General features: G+C 44.5%; 1 protein-coding gene across 5 annotated transcripts in view; it reads right to left on the reverse strand.

Moving 5' to 3' along the window:
- LOC129858208 (septin-6-like) overlaps positions 1-19,992 on the reverse strand; it is a 45,923-nt gene that overhangs the window by 10,056 nt on the left and 15,875 nt on the right. For 2 of the 5 annotated variants that reach the window (XR_008759992.1, XR_008759991.1), the window contains exons 4-10: positions 17,736-17,922; positions 11,183-11,344; positions 10,121-10,217; positions 8,537-8,705; positions 3,034-3,166; positions 2,656-2,846; positions 1,443-1,502 (exon numbers count right to left, since the gene is read on the reverse strand). Coding sequence is in view for 3 of the 5 variants with exons in the window: in XM_055927252.1 (XP_055783227.1) it covers positions 766-769; positions 2,656-2,846; positions 3,034-3,166; positions 8,537-8,705; positions 10,121-10,217; positions 11,183-11,344; positions 17,736-17,922 (943 nt within the window). In the remaining 2 variants the exon portion in view is untranslated. Of the gene's footprint in view, positions 1-724; positions 770-1,442; positions 1,503-2,655; positions 2,847-3,033; positions 3,167-8,536; positions 8,706-10,120; positions 10,218-11,182; positions 11,345-17,735; positions 17,923-19,992 lie in introns of all 5 variants that reach the window. The other 3 variants (XM_055927252.1, XM_055927251.1, XM_055927250.1) reach the window with 2 other exon arrangements.

The following is a 19,992-nucleotide window of genomic DNA, read 5'->3' on the forward strand; positions in this document are numbered from 1 at the left end:
AGTTCCATCCCGGCCAGGTCATAAAAATGGGAACTGATGTGTCTCTGTTTGGCATTCAGCATCAAGGAGATAGATTGGGGGTAAGGCCCTATGATAGGACTAGTGGACTAGTGTCCTGTCCAGGGGGTTTACTTGTACATCAAGCTGACTCACGCTACAGAAACAGGAGATAGGCTCCTGCCGTTTGGGCTCGTGCAAGGCTCCTTACTTTATGGACAGCCGAAGAACCCTTTTGGAACCCTTTCTGTTGATGAGTGTATGGCTGAGTCTGTATGAATAGCGTATCTCTCAGTGTGTTTTTCTTTTGTGTCAACAAAGAGGCGAGTGTCAAGTAGCTGAAGGATCAACAACAAAAACATTGCTATAAAAATCCTTGTACACAAGAATTGGCCCTATAGCTGAACAGCGCACTAGCGTGACCCTGCAGTTTCTGCAGGACTCTGAATGTCTCTTTGTGTAGTGGCTGGCCAGGCCCGGGAAGGGCGGACCACAAAAGCAGATTGTTGTGGTATTGATAGTAGACATATTGTTGCCTGCATTTCTACCAGCTGCTAGAAGTTAAAATACTTATTGAAATAAATGTATAATTATAATTTGAGGACTTCCTTCTCATTTAAGTTAAAATATATGTTTAACTCACATCTGATTAACATGTATTTAAACATAGATTTTTGTGCTTTTTGTCATTGGTTACCAGGGGAACAGTTGAGTATGCAAGCCTTACCAGGACAAGATGCCTCATGCAGCATGCAGCAAGTGGAGGGGTTAACTGTAAAACAGCATGGATGAACATAGGTGACACATGCACTCACAGGAGAAATATGGTGCATTCAAGACCCCTTGGAAACTAGGAACCTCAGAGTTAAATATGTTTTTTTTGTGTAGAGCTTCCTATTGGCTGATTCAGATATTTTCAAAGTGGGAAACTTGGGCCTCATCTTTCTACAACAAGTTTATGAGTCGGAAATGTCAGTTTCCGAGTTGTCTTGAACGCGGCAACACATACACATGTCACATCTACACCACTCACTAAAACATGCCATGCTCATGTCCTTTGGTTCCTGAACAAAACATTAATTTGTAGCATAAGCTATCTACAGGCTTATATTTTGCACTAGATAAGGAAATAGAAAGGCTCCTTGTTTGGGATCCAAAGGTTTAGCAAACGAGGAAGTATTAACTATCATTCATACGGCCAGTTTCTCAGACAAGATTAAGCTAGGCTTTTTAGTCTAGGTCAAGGCTTAATCTGTGTCCAGGAAACTGGCCAATAATGTTTTGATCAGTAACCCAGAGACACAAAGTGAATGGGGAGGAGAGTAAAGTGAACCCTGTGAGGTGGAAAAACAACTGCCTGGCAGGGGGAAAAGTCCAGAGTTCAGAGATAGTGGAGAGAAAGGACAGAAGAACTGTAAAGAAAATCATTAGAATAAAAAAAGAACCTTTCTCAGTGCAAGTGTCTTCTTTCTTTCTAACGGGGCCGGTGACAGGGCTCACATCAGCTTGAATACACAACCAGGAGTGATTACCAACATGAAGGGACCCACGACAACAACTCTGTCACCACGGCCCTAATACTGCAGCCCTATACTACAGATAAAACAAGCTGTAAAAATGACAACCAACATTCCTATGGGATATAGGCCTATACCAGCAGTGTCCCTAGTCTAGGGTCAATACAATCAGATTCCTGTAATACCAAGTCTAATTTAAATTAATCTGGTTTACATCTGGTTTAGGATATTACTAGATATGGTACTCTACTCTGTAGAAGAATAGCAAGTCCCCCTCTATACCATAGTTATAAAGGAATAAGAGCAAAGGCTTGCTAGACTGTTAAGCTAAGCATCACGACATCTATTGCTCCTCCATTTCAAAGTAATCAGTCAGTTTTCGTTGATTATCACTCATCCATTAGACTGGGGAGAGAAACCACTCAATGCTCAGTGACATTAACGCTCAGGCAAAGAGTTCCTGGAAATGCATCGACACAAGGCAAATGAAAGCTTCGATAAGGAGTTTGTCGTTTTTCTAGGTGTGGTGTGTGCCAGGCTTCTTTATATCTGAGGTGTGGTGATGCAACAACAGCATACAGTACAGTGGTCCACATATATACAGCACAGAACTAAATCACATTTCTATTTTGATCAGTCCATCCCACCATCTGTATCACCAAATACAAATGCGTGGATAGGGGAGGACAGTATTACATCATTTTGGATGGCACCTAATCTAAGTGGAATGAATGACCCAGTGTTCCCCTATTATTGTATAGGCAGGGCACCCCTCATTTTGGTTAATGAGGCCCTGAATGTTGATTTGGGGGCCTTTGCGCTCAGCCTGGAAAACAATCTAGGGGAAACAATATAGTCACAATATATCCAGTTGGTCTTTGATCCTCCTAGATCAGACTGCTCCAGTCTAGTATCCCTAAGGAATCCTCAAGTATAGCTGGGTCGTGTTCATTAAGGCAGCAAAATGAACCATGTTAAAGCATTTCGAACTGAACATGAAAATGAGCGTTTCTCATTTGACAGGTCTAGGTAGTCCCTCCCTGTTTCAGTCTGTTCTATTCTGTTTGGGTGCCTAATGAACATGCCCCTGAACACTGCCTGCTGTGTGAGTGGTAGGGAGGTGAACACAGGAGACACTTACTTTTTCCTCTCCTTGTCCCTCTTGAGTGTGGTGGAGCCCCCTGCCTGCAGAGCCTGGGACTGCAGGAGCTCAGCGGCCGTCTTTTTCTGCTTGAAGCCGTTGAGCTCGTCATCCAGGGATTTCTTCTTGTCCTCCAGCTTCTTCTTCTCATCCTGGTGCAGCTTCTTGAGCCGGTCAAACTTCTCGTGCAGCTGTGTGGCGAGGGAGAAGACTTACGTCTCAGATAGAAACTAATTTAGGTGTGATATCTGTAGCAAAAAGAGATGTCGCACATGTAACCCTAGTTCTTCTTAGGTTGGTAGGATTGGTGATGACGTGGCAGAATTAAAGCGTTAATTAGTAACGGCGAAACCTTCCTGTGTACACACATACACAAACCTCTTTCTCAGCCTCCTTCAGCTCAGCCTCCTTTTCCTTGACTCTCTGGACGAACATCTGCCTCATCTCTTCCTCTTTCTTCTGCAGCTCTCCCATGAACTCGTTCCTCTTGGCCTCATACGTCTCCTGCAGACTGGGGTCCACACAGAAAGAGGAAAGACATAAATGATGTCATACTAATGAGTCATATACGTTAGTACTATGTCTATCATTACAGTGGAATAGAGCAGACTGTCATTTAAATCAAAATGATAAAAGTGTTTGTGATTAACTAAGGGGGTGGTAGAAAGTGGAAAGTGGTGCATCCCGTTTCCTCACCCTTCTCCTAAAGAGTGCTCTGGCACACTCCTCGCCATGGAGTTCAAAGCATTGGAATTATGTTAGGAATTGGCTGGAGGGAGTTCCTTTATTTTTTTTAAACTATTTTTAGTTTTTTTAGTTTTTCTACAAGACTACAACACAAAAATAAAACGCACACTATACAAAGCACTCTTTAAGGTGGTCAACATATATTTTCCAAATTCGGTCAAACATGCCTGGTTTATGTTTCATTTTATAACATATAGTCTTATGGGATTGTAGCTAGAGAGTTCAGTCCTCCTGTTTGTTATTGAGGGTGAATATAAGGCTTTCCAATTGATGGCGTTCCATTTTTTTGCAGCAATTAGACCTAGATTACAAAACTTCCTCTGATATTGATCACCAATATTTACATTTCCCAACAGACATAATCGTGGAGATGGATGGATATAAATTACTAAACACAATGAAATGATAGCACATACATTGTCAGTTTACCACAGATCCACAGCATATGTAAAAGGGTTCCTTTGTGCTATTTGCATCTCCAACAGAGATATGACATTTCTGGGTGCATTAGATGCATTCTGGCAGGAGTGTAGTAAGTTCTATGAATTATATTAAATTGCAGTAGTTTATGTCTACCGTTGTAGGAGCAGGTATGAACCATTTCACAGATTTTTTTTTAATTCACCTTTATTTAACCAGGTAGGCCAGTTGAGAACAAGTTCTCAAGTACAACTGCAACCTGGCCAAGATAAAGCAAAGCAATTGAGGGGGCTGAGGTGCACCCATGACCCGCTCGGAAACCAGATTGCATAGCGGAAAAGGTACGGTGGGATTCAAAATGGTCGGTGATACGTTTGTTAACTTGGCTTTCAAAGATTTTAGAAAGGCAGGGTAGGATAGATATAGAACTGTAACAGTTTGGGTCTAGAGTGTCTCCCCCTTTGAAGAGGGGGATGACCGCGGCAGCTTTCCAATCTTTAGGGATCTCAGACGATACGAAAGAGAGATTGAACAGGCTAGTAATAGGGATTGCAACAATTGCGGCGGATCATTTTAGAAAGAGAGGGTCCAGATTGTCTAGCCCAGCTAATTTGTAGGGGTCCAGATTATACAGCTCTTTCAGAACATCAGCTATCTGGATTTGGGTGAAGGAGAAATGGGGGAGGCTTGGGCAAGTTGCTGTGGGAGGTGCAGAGCTGTTGACCGGGGCAGGGGTAGCCAGGTGGAAAGCAAGGCCAGCCGTCGAAAAATTCTTATTGAAATTATCGTAGATTTATCGCTGGTGACAGTGTTTCGTAGCCTCAGTGCAGTGGGCAGCTGGGAGGAGGTGCTCTTATTCTCCATGGACTTTACAGTGTCCCAGAACTTTTTTGAGTTTGTGCTACAGGATGCAAATTTCTGTTTGAAAAAGCTAGCCTTAGCTTTCCTAACTGCCTGTGTATATTGGTTCCTAACTTCCCTGAAAAGTTACATATCGCGGGGGCTATTCAATGCTAATGCAGTGCGCCACAGGATGTTTTTGTGCTGGTCAAGGGCAGTCAAGTCTGGAGTGAACCAAGGGCTATATCTGTTCTTAGTTGTACATTTTTGAATGGGGCATGCTTATTTAAGATGGTGAGGAAAGCAATTTTAAAGAATAACAAAGGCATCCTCTACTGACGGAATGAGTTTAATATCCTTCCAGGATACCCGGGTCAGGTCAATTAGAAAGGCCTGCTCGCTGAAGTGTTTTAGGGAGCGTTTGGCAGTGATGAAGGGTGGTCGTTTGACCGCGGACCCATTATTGACGCAGGCAATGACGCAGTGATCACTGAGATTCTGGTTGAAGACAGCAGAGGAGTATTTAGAGGGCAGGTTGGTCAGGATGATATCTATGAGGGTGCCCGTGTTTACGGACTTAGGGTTGTACCTGGTAGGTTCATTGATTATTTGTGTGAGATTGAGGGCATTCAGCTTAGATTGTAGGACGGCCGGGGTGTTAAGCATATCCCAGTTTAGGTCACCTAACAGTACAAACTCTGAAGATAAATGGGGGGCAATTAATTCACATATGGTGTCCAGGGCACAGCTGGGGGCTGAGGGGGGTCGATAACAAGCGACAACAGTGAGAGACTGGTGGATTTTTAAAAGTAGAAGCTCGAACTGTTTTGGCACAGACCTGGATATGATGACAGAACTCTGCAGACTATCTCTGCGGTAGATTGCAACTCCACCCCCTTTGGCAGTTCTATCTTGGCGGAAAATTTTGTAGTTGGGGATGGAAATTTCAGGTGGTGGCCAATTTTTGGTGGCCTTCCTAAGCCAGGATTCAGACACGGCTAGGACATCAGGGTTGGTGGAGTGTGCTAAAGCAGTGAATAAAACAAACTTAGGGAGGAGGCTTCTAATGTTAACATGCACGAAACCAAGGCTTTTACGGTTACAGAAGTCAACAAAAGATAGCGCCTGGGGAATAGGAGTGGAACAGGGCCTGGGTTAACCTCTACATCACCAGAGGAAAAGAGGAGGAGTAGGATAAGGGTACGGCTAAAGGCTATAAGAACTGGTTGTCTAGTGCGTTGGGGACAGAGAATAAAAGGAGCAGATGTCTGGGCATGGTAGAATAGATTCAGGGCATAACGTACAGACAATGGAAAAGGTAAGATGTGAGCATAGTGGAGGTAAACCTAGGCATTGAGTGAAAATGAGAGAGGTTTCATCTCTGGAGGCACCAGTTAAGCCAGGTGAGGTCTCCGCATGTGCGTGGGGTGGGACAAAAGAGCTATCTAAGGCATTTTGAGCGGGACTAAGGGCTCTACAGTGAAATAAAACAGTAAGAACTAGCCAAGGCAGCAGTAGACAAGGCATATTGACATTAGAGAGAGGCATAAAGCAAACACAGGTGTTGATCAGGAGAGCTAAGACAACAACGGGTAAATGGGGATGAATGGGCGGGGCGGGTTAGTTAGGTACATATAGGACCTGAGTTCGAGGCTGGGGCCGACAGGTAAACAAAAAGAGGTACAGTGTTTTTGAAACAGTCCAGAGGGCATCAGCTGTGTAGCCGAGTGGTCAAAGGGTCAAAGGAGCAGCAATAGGTGAGTCAAGGTGCCGTTCTGTAATCACTACTACGCTAGGCAAGCAGGGGACACATGGTTCAGAAAAGCTAGCAGCCCGGGGCTAGTAGATGGTTCCTCGGCGACATCGTAACAGAAGAGCCTGTTGAGACCCCCTCGGACGGTTACGTCGGTAGACCAGTCGTGATGGATCGGTGGGGCTCCGTGTCGGCAGTAAAAGGGTCCAGGCCAATTGTCAAAATAGGTATTGTAGCCCAATAATTGGCTGAAGGACCTCTTTGGCTAGCCGGGAGATAGGCCTAGCTCCAGGCTAGCTGGTGCTTGCTTCGGGACAGAGACGTTAGCCAGGAGCAGCCACTCGGATAGCAGCTAGCTAGCTGTGATGATCCGGTGTAAAGGTTCAGAGCTTGCGGTAGGAATCCAGAGATGTGTTATGGAAAAAGCAGTCTAATATGCTCTGGGTTGATATCGCGCTGTGCAGACTGGCAGGAATTGACCGGGCTGAGGCTGGCTGATGTCCGAGTTAACAGTGATGACCGCTAGCATTGGCTAACTGACTACTAGCTAGTAGCTAGTTAGCTGGCTGGGGGTTCCAGTTCCAAAGTGTAAAAGAATTGCAGATCCGTACCACATTGGGTGAGGAGAGTTGCAGGAGAGTATGTTCAGTCCGTAGATGGAAATTGAGATTAAAAATATATACGAAATATATACGAAGAAAACGATATATACAGTACATGGGACGGGACAAATAGACATCCGACTGCTACGCCATCTTGGAACATATCTGTGACCAATAGTTCTCCTCAATTTCTTCCTTTAGATCTGTTTCCCATGGTTTCCTTCTAGGTTCTGAACCATCTGGTAGAGTTTAAATCAACCCTTGATAAAACTTGGCAATCAACTTCTTTAGCGTTGCAGCCTCTTTCAGTATTTTTCTATGCTAGAAGCCGTCGGTTCATCCAGATTCTGTTGAAGTGATTGAATACGATCTGAATGGAAGAACTTAAAAGAAATCGGCCTTGGATAATCCCAAGTCTTTCTTGTAATTGATTGAAACAGTAGAGATCCATGTTCGAAATTCATAATGCCACTTTGGAACAAACACTGGAGGTAAGGTGGGGTTATTCCAAATAGGGGTGCCTGGCGATATTTGTTCTTTCCACCTCATGAATTAATGTACATTTTCCAAAACATTAATGACATTGAGAATCAGTGGACTGTCTGTTTTTAGTAGTGAATATTGTGAATATATTTTAGATCATAACGTATTACATGTACGGCTTCAATAGTCCTCCATGCATAAGGATAGACTGATTTCCATTGTTTAAGTGAAAGCAGTTGTACAGCCCAGTAATACATCTTCCTATGAGGTAGTCCAAGACGTCCAGCTTCATAGAGGAAGTATTAAACAGTCAATTTGACTCTTGAGGTCTTTCCATTCCAAATAAAGTTGGAGAGCAGGCCATTTTATTTAAAAAAAGTTGGATGGAATTGAAACTGTCAGGGGCTGGAATAAATACATCAACCTTATTCATATATTCATTTTGATTATGTTGACCCTACCCATCATAGAGAAAGGGAGAGATCTCCATTACTGAACATCGGATTCAACCTATCTATTAAAGGAGAGTAATTGATTTTATGTGCCTCCTCCAGACTGCATGGTATCAGTACACCCAGGGATGTCATATGTCTTTGTCTATTTCCACTTAGATGTACTTTCTAAGCTTGAGAAGTCATGACTACAAACGGGCATTATTTCAGTTCTCCCAATTTACTTTGAATCTGGACACAGCACCATGTGTCTAACAGTAATAAAAGGCATGTCAGAGAATGTTCTGGTTTAGATCAATAAAGTAAAACGTAATCTGCATACAATGATGTCACATGTTGATCTCCACCAATCTCTATGCCCCGGATTGAGCCATGAGCTCTAATTATTGTTGCTAGGGGTTCTGTGGCTAAAGAAAATAAATAACCAGACAAAAGGTTTCCCTGTGGAGGGAGTTTACACCATTGTTAAATCTATGACAAGGAGTGTGCAGCAGGGTGGAGAATCGGGACGCAGTCTCTGAGGGATGTAGGGAGTTAAGAGGAAACAGGAAGTAAGGAGGAAATATGACGAGAAGCAGCCTCACCTGAAGGGTTTGCAGTCGGGGTCCGTGTCCTTGAAGCCCATTTCCTCCAGCTTGCAGCGACGGTAGAGCTCGTAGTGTCTGGTGTGAGTCTGCTCTCTAAGATCCTCCATGTTCACCCTGATTAGCATCTCTCTCAGCTTCACAAAGTCACAGTGGTTCTCATTCTCCACTGCCGACGACACACACACACACACACACACACACACACACACACACACACACACACACACACACACACACACACACACACACACACACACACACACACACACACACATCAGACAGCTACTACTCAACAGCGTTTGAATTAAACACTACCACTGGTTGTGACAGTGTGGGTCAATCCATTAACCACTACAAATTGAACAAACGACAGCCATTGTAAAAGACCAGAACCACACATTCACAACTCACATAAACACATTTCTGACTAAACTGCGGTTGAAATGTGCAGGTATGTGTAATACTCAGTGAACACTAATAACAAATGTACACAGCTCCATTCATGCCTTATGGAGGGTTCATTTCTGGTTTTAGAATATAGTGGAGGGCCACAGAGTCATGTGCACCATCAGAGTGAACCATACAGTGAACGGAGGAGAGCACCGTACTCGGCGAACGGAGGAGAGCACCGTACTCGGCGAACGGAGGAGAGCACCGTACTCGGCGAACGGAGGAGAGCACCGTACTCGGCGAACGGAGGAGAGCACCGTACTCGGCGAACGGAGGAGAGCACCGTACTCGGTGAACGGAGGAGAGCACCGTACTCTGTGAACGAAGGAGAGCACCGTACTCTGTGAACGGAGGAGAGCACCGTACTCGGCGCGAACGGAGGAGAGCACCGTACTCGGCGAACGGAGGAGAGCACCGTACTCGGCGAACGGAGGAGAGCACCGTACTCGGCGAACGGAGGAGAGCACCGTACTCGGCGAACGGAGGAGAGCACCGTACTCTGTGAACGGAGGAGAGCACCGTACTCTGTGAACGGAGGAGAGCACCGTACTCAATGTCTGAGACAGCCTCAGCCTTGTATATATGTTCCATGTGCTGGGCAGGGCTAGGTCTAGTTCACACAACCCCCCCACGTATCCACACACAGCCTAAACCGACATGCATACGAGTACACCATACTGAACCAAAGAACAAATTGACAGGTGATAAGGTGTGGGAATACGGAGGAAGTGTCATATAATTTGATATACTGAGAATACGAGACGTTTCACATCTGTATTCCTATGGTAAATCAGTGACTTACCCTGATAATGCTCACAGGTTTCATGACCTACCACTTTTCAAGCATTATTGACTCGTTTGAGATAAATCAATCCCATAGAACCCTCAGACATTTGTGACATGACTCAAGCAACCGCTGCTGTAGCTCATACAGTTATGGAAGAGTGGGCGCATGCATTGTTAAATAGACAAACTTGAATGAGATTACATAAGCAGCAGTGATGGCTTCCCTCTTGACAGTATAAATGTAGTTGTTTAGGGAGTTGGGGTGGAATGAGTGGGAGGGAAATGGTGGCCAAAAATGGAAGGACCCCCGCTCTCATTTCCCCTGTTGTATGTGACCTAGCTTACCCTGTACCGTCCCCCAGGGGTACTGCCGCGCTTTCACCATCTTGTTGCCGATCTTCACTTCCTCCGTGCTTCCCACCACGGCGAACGGCAAATGGGCCTGCGGAGCAGAAGGGATTCTCGTTAGTGCAGTGACACCTGAGTCCCTCTCTCTGCCTTTCTCTCTTTCTATCAAACACAACACACATATTACACACATCATGCAAGCACACACATTATTGACACTTCCTGCAATTATCATCCCATGTTATCACTCCATTACATAACTTGATTATTTAGATTTGGATAAATTGGAGCACATCTCTTGACAGGCAAAACAATTGGCAGAGTGAACCTCACACAAAGTTAATTACAAGTGATGTGAATCATGTTAGGTCTATATTGCAAGTTAATACACGTTCCATTCATCCAACAGCAAGGGCTTCTCACTGCAGTGATCGGAGTGGGTGGCCTTTCTGCCAGAGCGGTGGCGTCTTCGTGAGATCGGAGGGCGAGAGTCTTGAGAGCTAATTGACTAACGCAAATCAGCTGGGTTCTGCTCAGTCAGAAGAATTGGCATTCTCCACTCGCTTATGTCACTCCTCATGGTCCGCTCATTTAACCCCGGCCCGTTTGTCAGCGGCCAGGGGCCCTTTCCCACATAGAGCTTCCTGTAGCAAGAGCTAGCTGATTGCCATACACTGTACTGGACTGGTGGAGGAGGAAGACTGGACACAGATGGTACTCGTATCCTGCTCTAGTGCTGCTGTTTCAATGTTCTGAGAATTAACAGAATAAATTACTCAGAACTCTCATAGTGAAAGGAAACTCACTCGAGGGGTACAGATACACAACTATATCTACTCCTGTAATGATTGTGTGAAATATATTGTACGTATATTGTATTACTTGGCATCACAAATAAATCTTCTATGAAAACATCAACTATCGTATTCACTTGATATTTCTTCGTAACCAAACCTTGTCAGTCACTCTCATACGTCTCAACTATAACTAGTAAGTCTGTATAACTTGCTGAAATGCTGCTGAACTAAAATGAGCAGCATCATAGAAGGGTTATCTTACGTTCATGGTGGAGTTGATCTCTGCCACCGTCTCATCGTCGATGGGGAACTGGTAGATCAGAACACCGTTGCTGACTAGCTCACTGGTGATCTTGATCTTGAACTTGGTCAGCTCGCTTTTGGAGATGGCGTCTGATTTGGCGATGATGGGGATGATGTTGACCTGTTGTTTGAGGAGATGAAATTAGATCAGAAAATGTTATTAGGCTATCCGCTAATGAGGAAATGATATGTGCAGGCACATAGACAAAACAATCATTCAAAATACATACAAAAGACACAGGCATTGATTTGTTTGTTTTTTACATACTTGCATCAAGTTTTAAAATCAGAATTACAATATTTAGTACAAAGTGCATGCTAGCAGCTAGGGAGCAGAGCAGGTGTAGGATTGTTGTTATTTTTTTTATTTAACCTTTATTTAACCAGGTAGGCAAGTTGAGAACAATTTCTCATTTACAATTGCGACCTGGCCAAGATAAAGCAAAGCAGTTCGACACATACAACAACACAGAGTTACACATGGAGTAAAACAAACATACAGTCAATAATACAGTAGAAAAAAAATAAGTATATACAATGTGAGCAAATGAGGTGAGATAAGGGAGGTAAAGGCAAAAAAAAGGCCATGGTGGCGAAGTAAATACAATATAGCAAGTAAAACACTGGAATGGTAGATTTGCAGTGGAAGAATGTGCAAAGTAAAGATAGAAATAATGGGGTGCAAAAGAGCAAAATAAATAAATACAGTAGGGGGAGAGGTAGTTGTTTGTGCGAAATTATAGATGGGCTATGTACAGGTGCAGTAATCTGTGAGCTGCTCTGACAGCTGGTGCTTAAAGCTAGTGAGGGAGATAAGTGTTTCCAGTTTCAGAGATTTTTGTAGTTAATTCCAGTCATTGGCAGCAGAGAACTGAAAGGAGAGGCGGCCAAAGGAAGAATTGGTTTTGGGGGTGACCAGAGAGATATACCTGCTGGAGTGCGTGCTACAGGTGGGTGTTGCTATGGTGACCAGCGAGCTGAGATAAGGGGGGACTTTACCTAGTAGGGTCTTGTAGATGACCTGGAGCCAGTGGGTTTGGCGACGAGTATGAAGCGAGGGACAGCCAGCGAGAGAGTACAGGTCCCAGTGGTGGGTAGTATATGGGGCTTTGGTGACAAAACGGATGGCACTGTGATAGACTGCATCCAATTTATTGAGTAGGGTATTGGAGGCTATTTTGTAAATGACATCGCCAAAGTCGAGGATCGGTAGGATGGTCAGTTTTACAAGGGCAGCATGAGTGAAGGATGCTTTGTTGCGAAATAGAAAGCCAATTCTAGATTTAACTTTGGATTGGAAATGTTTGATGTGAGTCTGGAAGGAGAGTTTACAGTCTAACCAGACACCTAGGTATTTGTAGTCGTCCACATATTCTAAGTCAGAACCGTCCAGAGGAGTGATGTTGGACGGGCGGGCAGGTGCAGGCAGCGATCGGTTGAAGAGCATGCATTTAGTTTTACTTGTATTTAAGAGCAATTGGAGGCCACGGAAGGAGATTTGTATGGCAATGAAACTCGTCTGGATGGTTGTTAACAGAGTGTCCAAAGAAGGGCCAGAAGTATACAGAATGGTGTCATCTGCGTAGAGGTGGATCAGAGACTCACCAGCTGGCAAGAGCGACATCATTGATGTATACAGAGAAGAGAGTTGGTCCAAGAATTGAACCCTGTGGCACCCCCATAGAGACTGCCAGAGGCCCGGACAACAGGCCCTCCGATTTGACACACTGAACTCTATCAGAGAAGTAGTTGGTGAACCAGGCGAGGCACCTTGAGCATGGCTGAGGTGCACCCATGACCAGCTCTGAAACCAGATTGCATAGTGGAGAAGGTATGGTGGGATTCGAAATGGTCGGTAATCTGTTTGTTGATTTGGCTTTCGAAGACCTTAGAAAGGCAGGGTAGGATAGATATAGGTCTGTAGCAGTTTGGGTCTAGAGTGTCTCCCCCTTTGAAGAGGATGACTGCAGCTGCTTTACAATCTTTGGGAATCTCAGACGACACGAAAGAGAGGTTGAACAGGCTAGTAATAGGGGTTGCAACAATTTCGGCAGATCATTTTAGAAAGAAAGGGTCCAGATTGTCTAGCCCGGGTCCAGATTTTGCAGCTCTTTCAGAACATCAGCTGACTGGATTTGGGAGAAGGAGAAATAGGGAAGGCTTGGGCGAGTTGCTGTGGGGGGTGCAGTGCTGTTGACCGGGGTAGGGGTAGCCAGGTGGAAAGCATGGCCAGCCGTAGAAAAATACTTATTGAAATTCTCAATTATAGTGGATTTATTGGTGGTGACAGTGTTTCCTGTCCTCAGTGCAGTGGGCAGCTGGGAGGAGGTGTTCTTATTTTCCATTCTCTTCCTAAGAAATTTGCTTCTTAGGAAGCAAATTTCTGCTTGAAAAAGCTAGCCTTTTCTAACTGCCTGTGTATATTGGTTTCTAGCTTCCCTGAAAAGTTGCATATCACGGGGGCTGTTCGATGCTAATGCAGAACGCCATAGGATGTTTTTGTGTTGGTTAAGGGCAGTAAGGTCTGGAGAGAACCAAGGGCTATATCTGTTCCTGGTTCTAAATTTCTTGAATGGGGCATGCTTATTTAAGATGGTGAGGAAGGCATTTAAAAAAAATAACCAGGCATCCTCTACTGACGGGATGATATCAATATCCTTCCAGGATACCCGGCCAGGTCGATTAGAAAGTCCTGCTCGCTGAAATGTTTCAGGGAGCGTTTGACAGTGATGAGTGGAGGTCGTTTGACCGCTGACCCATTACGGATGCAGGCAATGAGGCAGTGATCGCTGAGATCTTGGTTGAAAACAGCAGAGGTGTATTTAGAGGGCAAGTTGGGTAGGATGATATCTATGAGGGTGCCCGTGTTTACGGCTTTGGGGTGGTACCTGGTAGGTTCATTGATAATTTGTGTGAGATTGAGGGCATCAAGCTTAGATTGTAGGATGGCTGGGGAGTTAAGCATGTTCCAGTTTAGGTCGCCTAGCAGCACGAGCTCTGAAGATAGATTGGGGGCAATTAGTTCACATATGGTGTCCAGAGCACAGCTGGGGGCAGAGGGTGGTCTATAGCAGGCGGCAACAGTGAGAGACTTGTTTTTAGAGAGGTGGATTTTTAAAAGTAGAAGTTCAAATTGCTTGGGTGCAGACCTGGATAGTAGGACAGAACTCTGCAGGCTATCTCTGCAGTAGATTGCAACACCGCCCCCTTTGGCAGTTCTATCTTGTCTGAAAATCTTGTAGTTAGGAATGGAGATTTCAGAATTTTTGGTGGTCTTCCTAAGCCAGGATTCAGACACAGCTAGAACATCCGGGTTGGCAGTGTGTGCTAAAGCAGTGAATAAAACAAACTTAGGGAGGAGGCTTCTAATGTTAACATGCATGAAACCAAGGCTATTACGGTTACAGAAGTCATCAAATGAGAGCGCCTGGGAAATAGGAGTGGAGCTAGGCACCGCAGGGCCTGGATTCACCTCTACATCACCAGAGGAACAGAGGATAAGTAGGATAAGGGTACGGCTAAAAGCTATGAGAATTGGTCGCCTAGAACGTCCGGAACAGAGAGTAAAAGGAGGTTTCTGGGGGCGATAAAATAGCTTCAAGGTATAATGTAAAGACAAAGGTATGGTAGGATGTGAATACAGTGGAGGTAAACCTAGGTATTGAGTGATGATGAGATAGATATTGTCTCCAGAACATCATTGAAACTAGGTGATGTCATCGCATGTGTGGGTGGTGGAACTGAAAGGTTGGATAAGGTATAATGAGCAGGGCTAGAGGCTCTACAGTGAAATAAGCCAATAAACACTAACCAGAACAGCAATGGACAAGGCATATTGACATTAAGGAGAAGCATGCTTAGTCGAGTGATCATAAGGGTCCAGTGAGTAGTGAGGTTGGTTGGGGTAACGGCGATTCAGACAGCTAGCTGAGCCATCGGTAGCAAGCTAGCATAGGATGGAAGTCAGATTTTAGCCACCTTGTGCGTTTCCGACGGTAGATTAGTGGGGTTCCGTGTGGTAGAGGGTATCAATCCAATTGGCAAAATAGATATAGTTATAGTGACCCAAGAAAAATTGTCCGATAGATAGAGCTATTCAGCAGCCGATAAGACAGCTAACGATTAGCGGGCCGCAGATGGGCATTCAGGTAACGTCGCGACGGAGGGGCCAGTTGGATAACTCCCTCGGGCAGATAAGGTCGGTAGTCCAGTCGTGAAGGCCCGGTGGGGCTCCGCATCGGCAGTAAAACGGGTCCGGATAGGTGATTGTAGCCCAGGAGTGGCTGATGGAACTCTTCAGCTGGCTAGCTCTGGAATAATTGATGTTTGCGCCGGGATCAACGTAAGCCAATAGTCACACGGATAGCAGCTAGCTAGCTGCGAGATCAAGGTGTAAATGTCCAGAGCTTGCGGTTGAAATCCGGGGATATGGAGAGAAAAATAGGTCCGGTATGTTCTGGTCTGAGTCGCATAGTACAAAACTGGCGATAGCTTTTCGAGCTAAAGGATAGCTGATGACAACAAATCGTGGTTAGCTGAATACTAACGTTAGCCAGTAAACTGGCTAGATTCTGGTTAGCTTCTAAGAGCTGTTCATATCCACGACGCAACACATTGCTAGGACACAGCCCTTAGCCGTGGTATATTGACCATATATGACAAACCCAGAGGTGCATCATTGCTATTATAAACTAGTTACCAACGTAATTAGAGAAGTAAAAACAAATGTTTAGTCATACCCATGGTATACTGTCTGATATACCACGGCAAACCACCCAGTTTATAATTATGAAATATATTTGGGAATATATTTTACTACCAACCACAGCATACTGTCAAAATCAATTTCCACACCATATATTTAAATACAGAAACATATGTAGAAATATATGAAAACAGAATTTTTTTTAATGGCTTAAACATATATTTATATCTGTAATTTACATACACTTAAATACATGTACATATATGTTGGTTGTTAAAATCTATGTTATTATATACTTTTTCTGTATGGGCTACTAAACCCATATCAAACCAAAGTTGTACCCAAGCTGCTGGGTTTAGCCTATATTGTGCAGCAGCATCAAGCTGGTGTTCTGATTGGAGAGTGTACCCAGCTAGCAAATAACCAAAGGAGAACCTTCTGGGAACATTACGAGTACATTCTGTGTTTGCTGGGGAGACCTCAGCTGGAAGGTAGCAGAGCGGGGCCGGATGATGCGAGCATCTCCTATGCAGCCAGGTCATTACATCACAGCTAGCTAGCTAAACCTCCTGAGACAAGTGGGGAACATCTGGCCAAGACAGGATATAAATAGACCTTGAGATCTGAGCCTACACCTCCCTTTCTTATGCTTCTCTGGATGCCTTGTGCCTTGGTCTACAGCAGGGATATCATACAGACAGATACAAAAGCTAGAAATGTAACATGTCTTTTTATATCTGAACACCTCTAGCCTCTACTAGCTTCAGGGATGTTTGATTTGGGCATATCTATGTGCATTTCCGCCATAATCAGAGCTTGGAACGAAGCAAAGATAAAAAATAGACAGCAGAGCAGTAAGAGCATTTACAAGAGAGGGTAGTACTAGTTCATCTCTAACGCAGGATCTATCTCGTGAAGAGATCTCCAAACACAATGTTAATGATGAGAGCCTACTGATCCAGCTGGTTTAGAAGAAACACTTCCTCCAGCCCCCATGCTTGGTGTCAAAATCAGAACATGAAGAGATAGGGAAGAGATATGCCAGAATATCTGCTTCAATGGAGGCACAGGACGGAAGAGGAGGCCTGAGGATGCAGGGGGGTCTTTGTCAAACATTCACCCACCACCACTTCTCACCCATAAACTCAAGAGACACTGCACTCTCTTCTACGCAACAGGCTTTGTTTCATTGTAGCTGCCTGCCTACACAGGGAGGCTTCTGCTTTGGATCACAGAGGCTGGAAGGTGGCTAGGGTACAGCTGCTCTGGCAAACACTCGAAAGCCAGGAAGTTTCTATGCAAATAGTGCCTTTTGGGGTGGCCCTAGGAAAATAGAGTGAGTGTCACCATGACGACCAAGGGCCGGCGTTTCACGGCTGACCTACACCATCACGGGACAGGAGCCCATCTTTGAGCGTGCAAATGGTGTAGAAGAGTTTATGAGCCACGATGCTGTGGTGTGATGACATCAATGTGATGTGATGACATCAATGATGCCCTGCATCTACATGGTGACATCATCTTGACGCTAGAGATAAATATCTATGAAAAAAATATGACTCTTCAACCGAGGTTATCATATTATGGAAGCTGCTTTTCAAGTGGCACTTCAAATCAGCAGAGTTTAATGAATGGATTGCATAATATGGTAATTTAGCAGAAATCTTTTTCCAAAGCGGCTTACAGAGAAGCCAACCTTGACAGTGACACATATAGGTCAACTCGGTATACTATATTTGTCCCACGCAGGAATTGAACTCAGTGAACCATTGGAATCATAGTGTAATTAGCTAGCCTTGCAGCCCACCTTGCTGTCCAGTTTCTTCATAGTGACCAGGTCCAGGGACTTGAGGGAGTGTCCGGTGGGTGCGATGAAGTACAGGCAGGCGTGGATGCGTGTGTCGTGGTAGCTGTGTAACGTGCGCTTGATTTTCAGCTCCTCCTGCAGATAGGCCTCAAACTGGGTGTCGATAAACTCCACAATCGACTTGTAGCTGAGGAGAGAAAAGCATGTGTTTCAAGGTGTTATAAACACACCATAAACAGCTGATAAGGAAACCGGACTGAAAGAAAAAATGTGTCTTACTATCGTCATATAGGATTAAGGGTAGGCTATACCTTTACCTTTCCACCACCATAGAATACCAGAGGGTGTTGTAAAGCCTCTCTTAAAGGGATTTCGGCAATGAAGCCCTTTACCTACTTGTTCCAGAGTCAGACGAACTTATGGATACCATTTTTATGTCTCTGCATCCAGTATGCTAGCTGACACACAAATGGTTAATCTGACTCTGGAGAAGTAGATAAAGGGCTTCAATGCCAAAATCCAGAAGTATCCCTTTAAGTGAGAGATTTAAGCCAGTTTGTACTTTAATCCCGGAGTGTTGTTAGTGGGAGGTAGCTAGATGCTAAGTGAGTACAGCTCAGCTCCATATAAGTGATCTGCTGATCCATCATTCAGCTGAGCTGGGTTTCATTAGCTGGGAGTCATCAGGCAGAACATGGTGGGGAAGAGACGTGGGAGCGCACGGATCAGGGAGCAGAGGAGAGGCATACCATCGCCAAGGAAGGGGAAGATTCCCCGCATGGCCGAAAGCGGATAGGAACCGCTGATTAAACTCAGGTTTTAGCTCTGCCCTTCAACACACAAACACGTGTGAGCGCACAGACACACACACATACACCTCTTCCCACCTCCACTCCCCCTCATAAGAAACTCAACCGAGGTTAACTGCTAGCCCTTAGCTCACCCTCATCCAGCCACCATTTGATAGTGATGTGAAGCAGTTTGAACCTGGAGCGCTGACCTACATGAGGGTTCCTGTAACTAGCACAGCCTCCCCCTCGGGGCCCTAACCAGAGCAGCTAGAGAGGTCTGGGACAGACTGAGGACTGAGATTAGAGAGAGCTGCCTGGTGCTCACATGACATCATCCACCCTCTCTGAGGTTCACATGACAGGAGGGAGGGAGAATGGATACAATGAGATCCCATGTTCACTAGAAGATTTCCATCAGATGGAAAGTGACAGGTAGAGTATTACTCCCTTTCCCACAGACAAGACACTGTATGATTTAGCCCTTGAGACTCCTTGCTCAAGTGTCAGACTACTGTTATTCATATTGTCTAACAATAAATCTATAAATGACTCACTGTTTTCATAAGGTATGGGAGAGGCATCATAAGAGTAGTACCTAATGTTCCACCAGACTCCAAAGGGGATGACCTCAAGTCCACACTTCATAGGGGGCATCTCAATTCCACATTACATAGGGGGCATCTCAGTTCCACACTTCATAGTAGAGGTCGACCAATTAATTGGAATGGCCAATTGGTTCGTTTTTTTACACCTTTATTTAATCTTTATTTAACTAGGCAAGTCAGTTAAAAACACATTCTTATTTTCAATGACGGCCTAGGAACGGTGGGTTAACTGCCTCGTTCAGGGGCAGAACGACAGATTTTTACCTTGTCAGCTCGGGGGATTCAATCTTGCAACCTTACAGTTAACTAGTCCAACGCTCTAACCACCTGATTACATTGAACTCCACGAGGAGACTGCCTGTTACGCGAATGCAGTAAGCCAAGGTAAGTTGCTAGCTAGCATTAAACTTATCTTATAAAAAACAATTAAACAATCAATCATAATCACTAGTTAACTACACCTGGTTGATGATATTACTAGTTTATCTAGCGTGTCCTGCGTTGCATATAATCGATGCGGTGCGTAACATTGCTCCAATGTGTACCTAACCATAAACATCAATGCCTTTCTTAAAATCAATACACAGAAGTATATATTTTTAAACCTGCATATTTAGCTAAAAGAAATCCACGTTAGCAGGCAATATTAACCAGGTGAAAATGTGTCACTTCTCTTGCACGCAGAGTCAGTGTATATGCAACAGTTTGGGCCGCCTAATTTGCCAGAATTTTACGTAATTATGACATAACATTGAAGGTTGTGCAATGTAACAGGAATATTTAGACTTATGATGCCACCCGTTAGATAAAATACGGAACGGTTCCGTATTTCACTGAAAGAATAAACGTCTTGTTTTCGAG

Source organism: Salvelinus fontinalis, chromosome 6 (genome assembly GCF_029448725.1).
Source record: "Salvelinus fontinalis isolate EN_2023a chromosome 6, ASM2944872v1, whole genome shotgun sequence".
NCBI lineage: Eukaryota > Metazoa > Chordata > Actinopteri > Salmoniformes > Salmonidae > Salvelinus > Salvelinus fontinalis.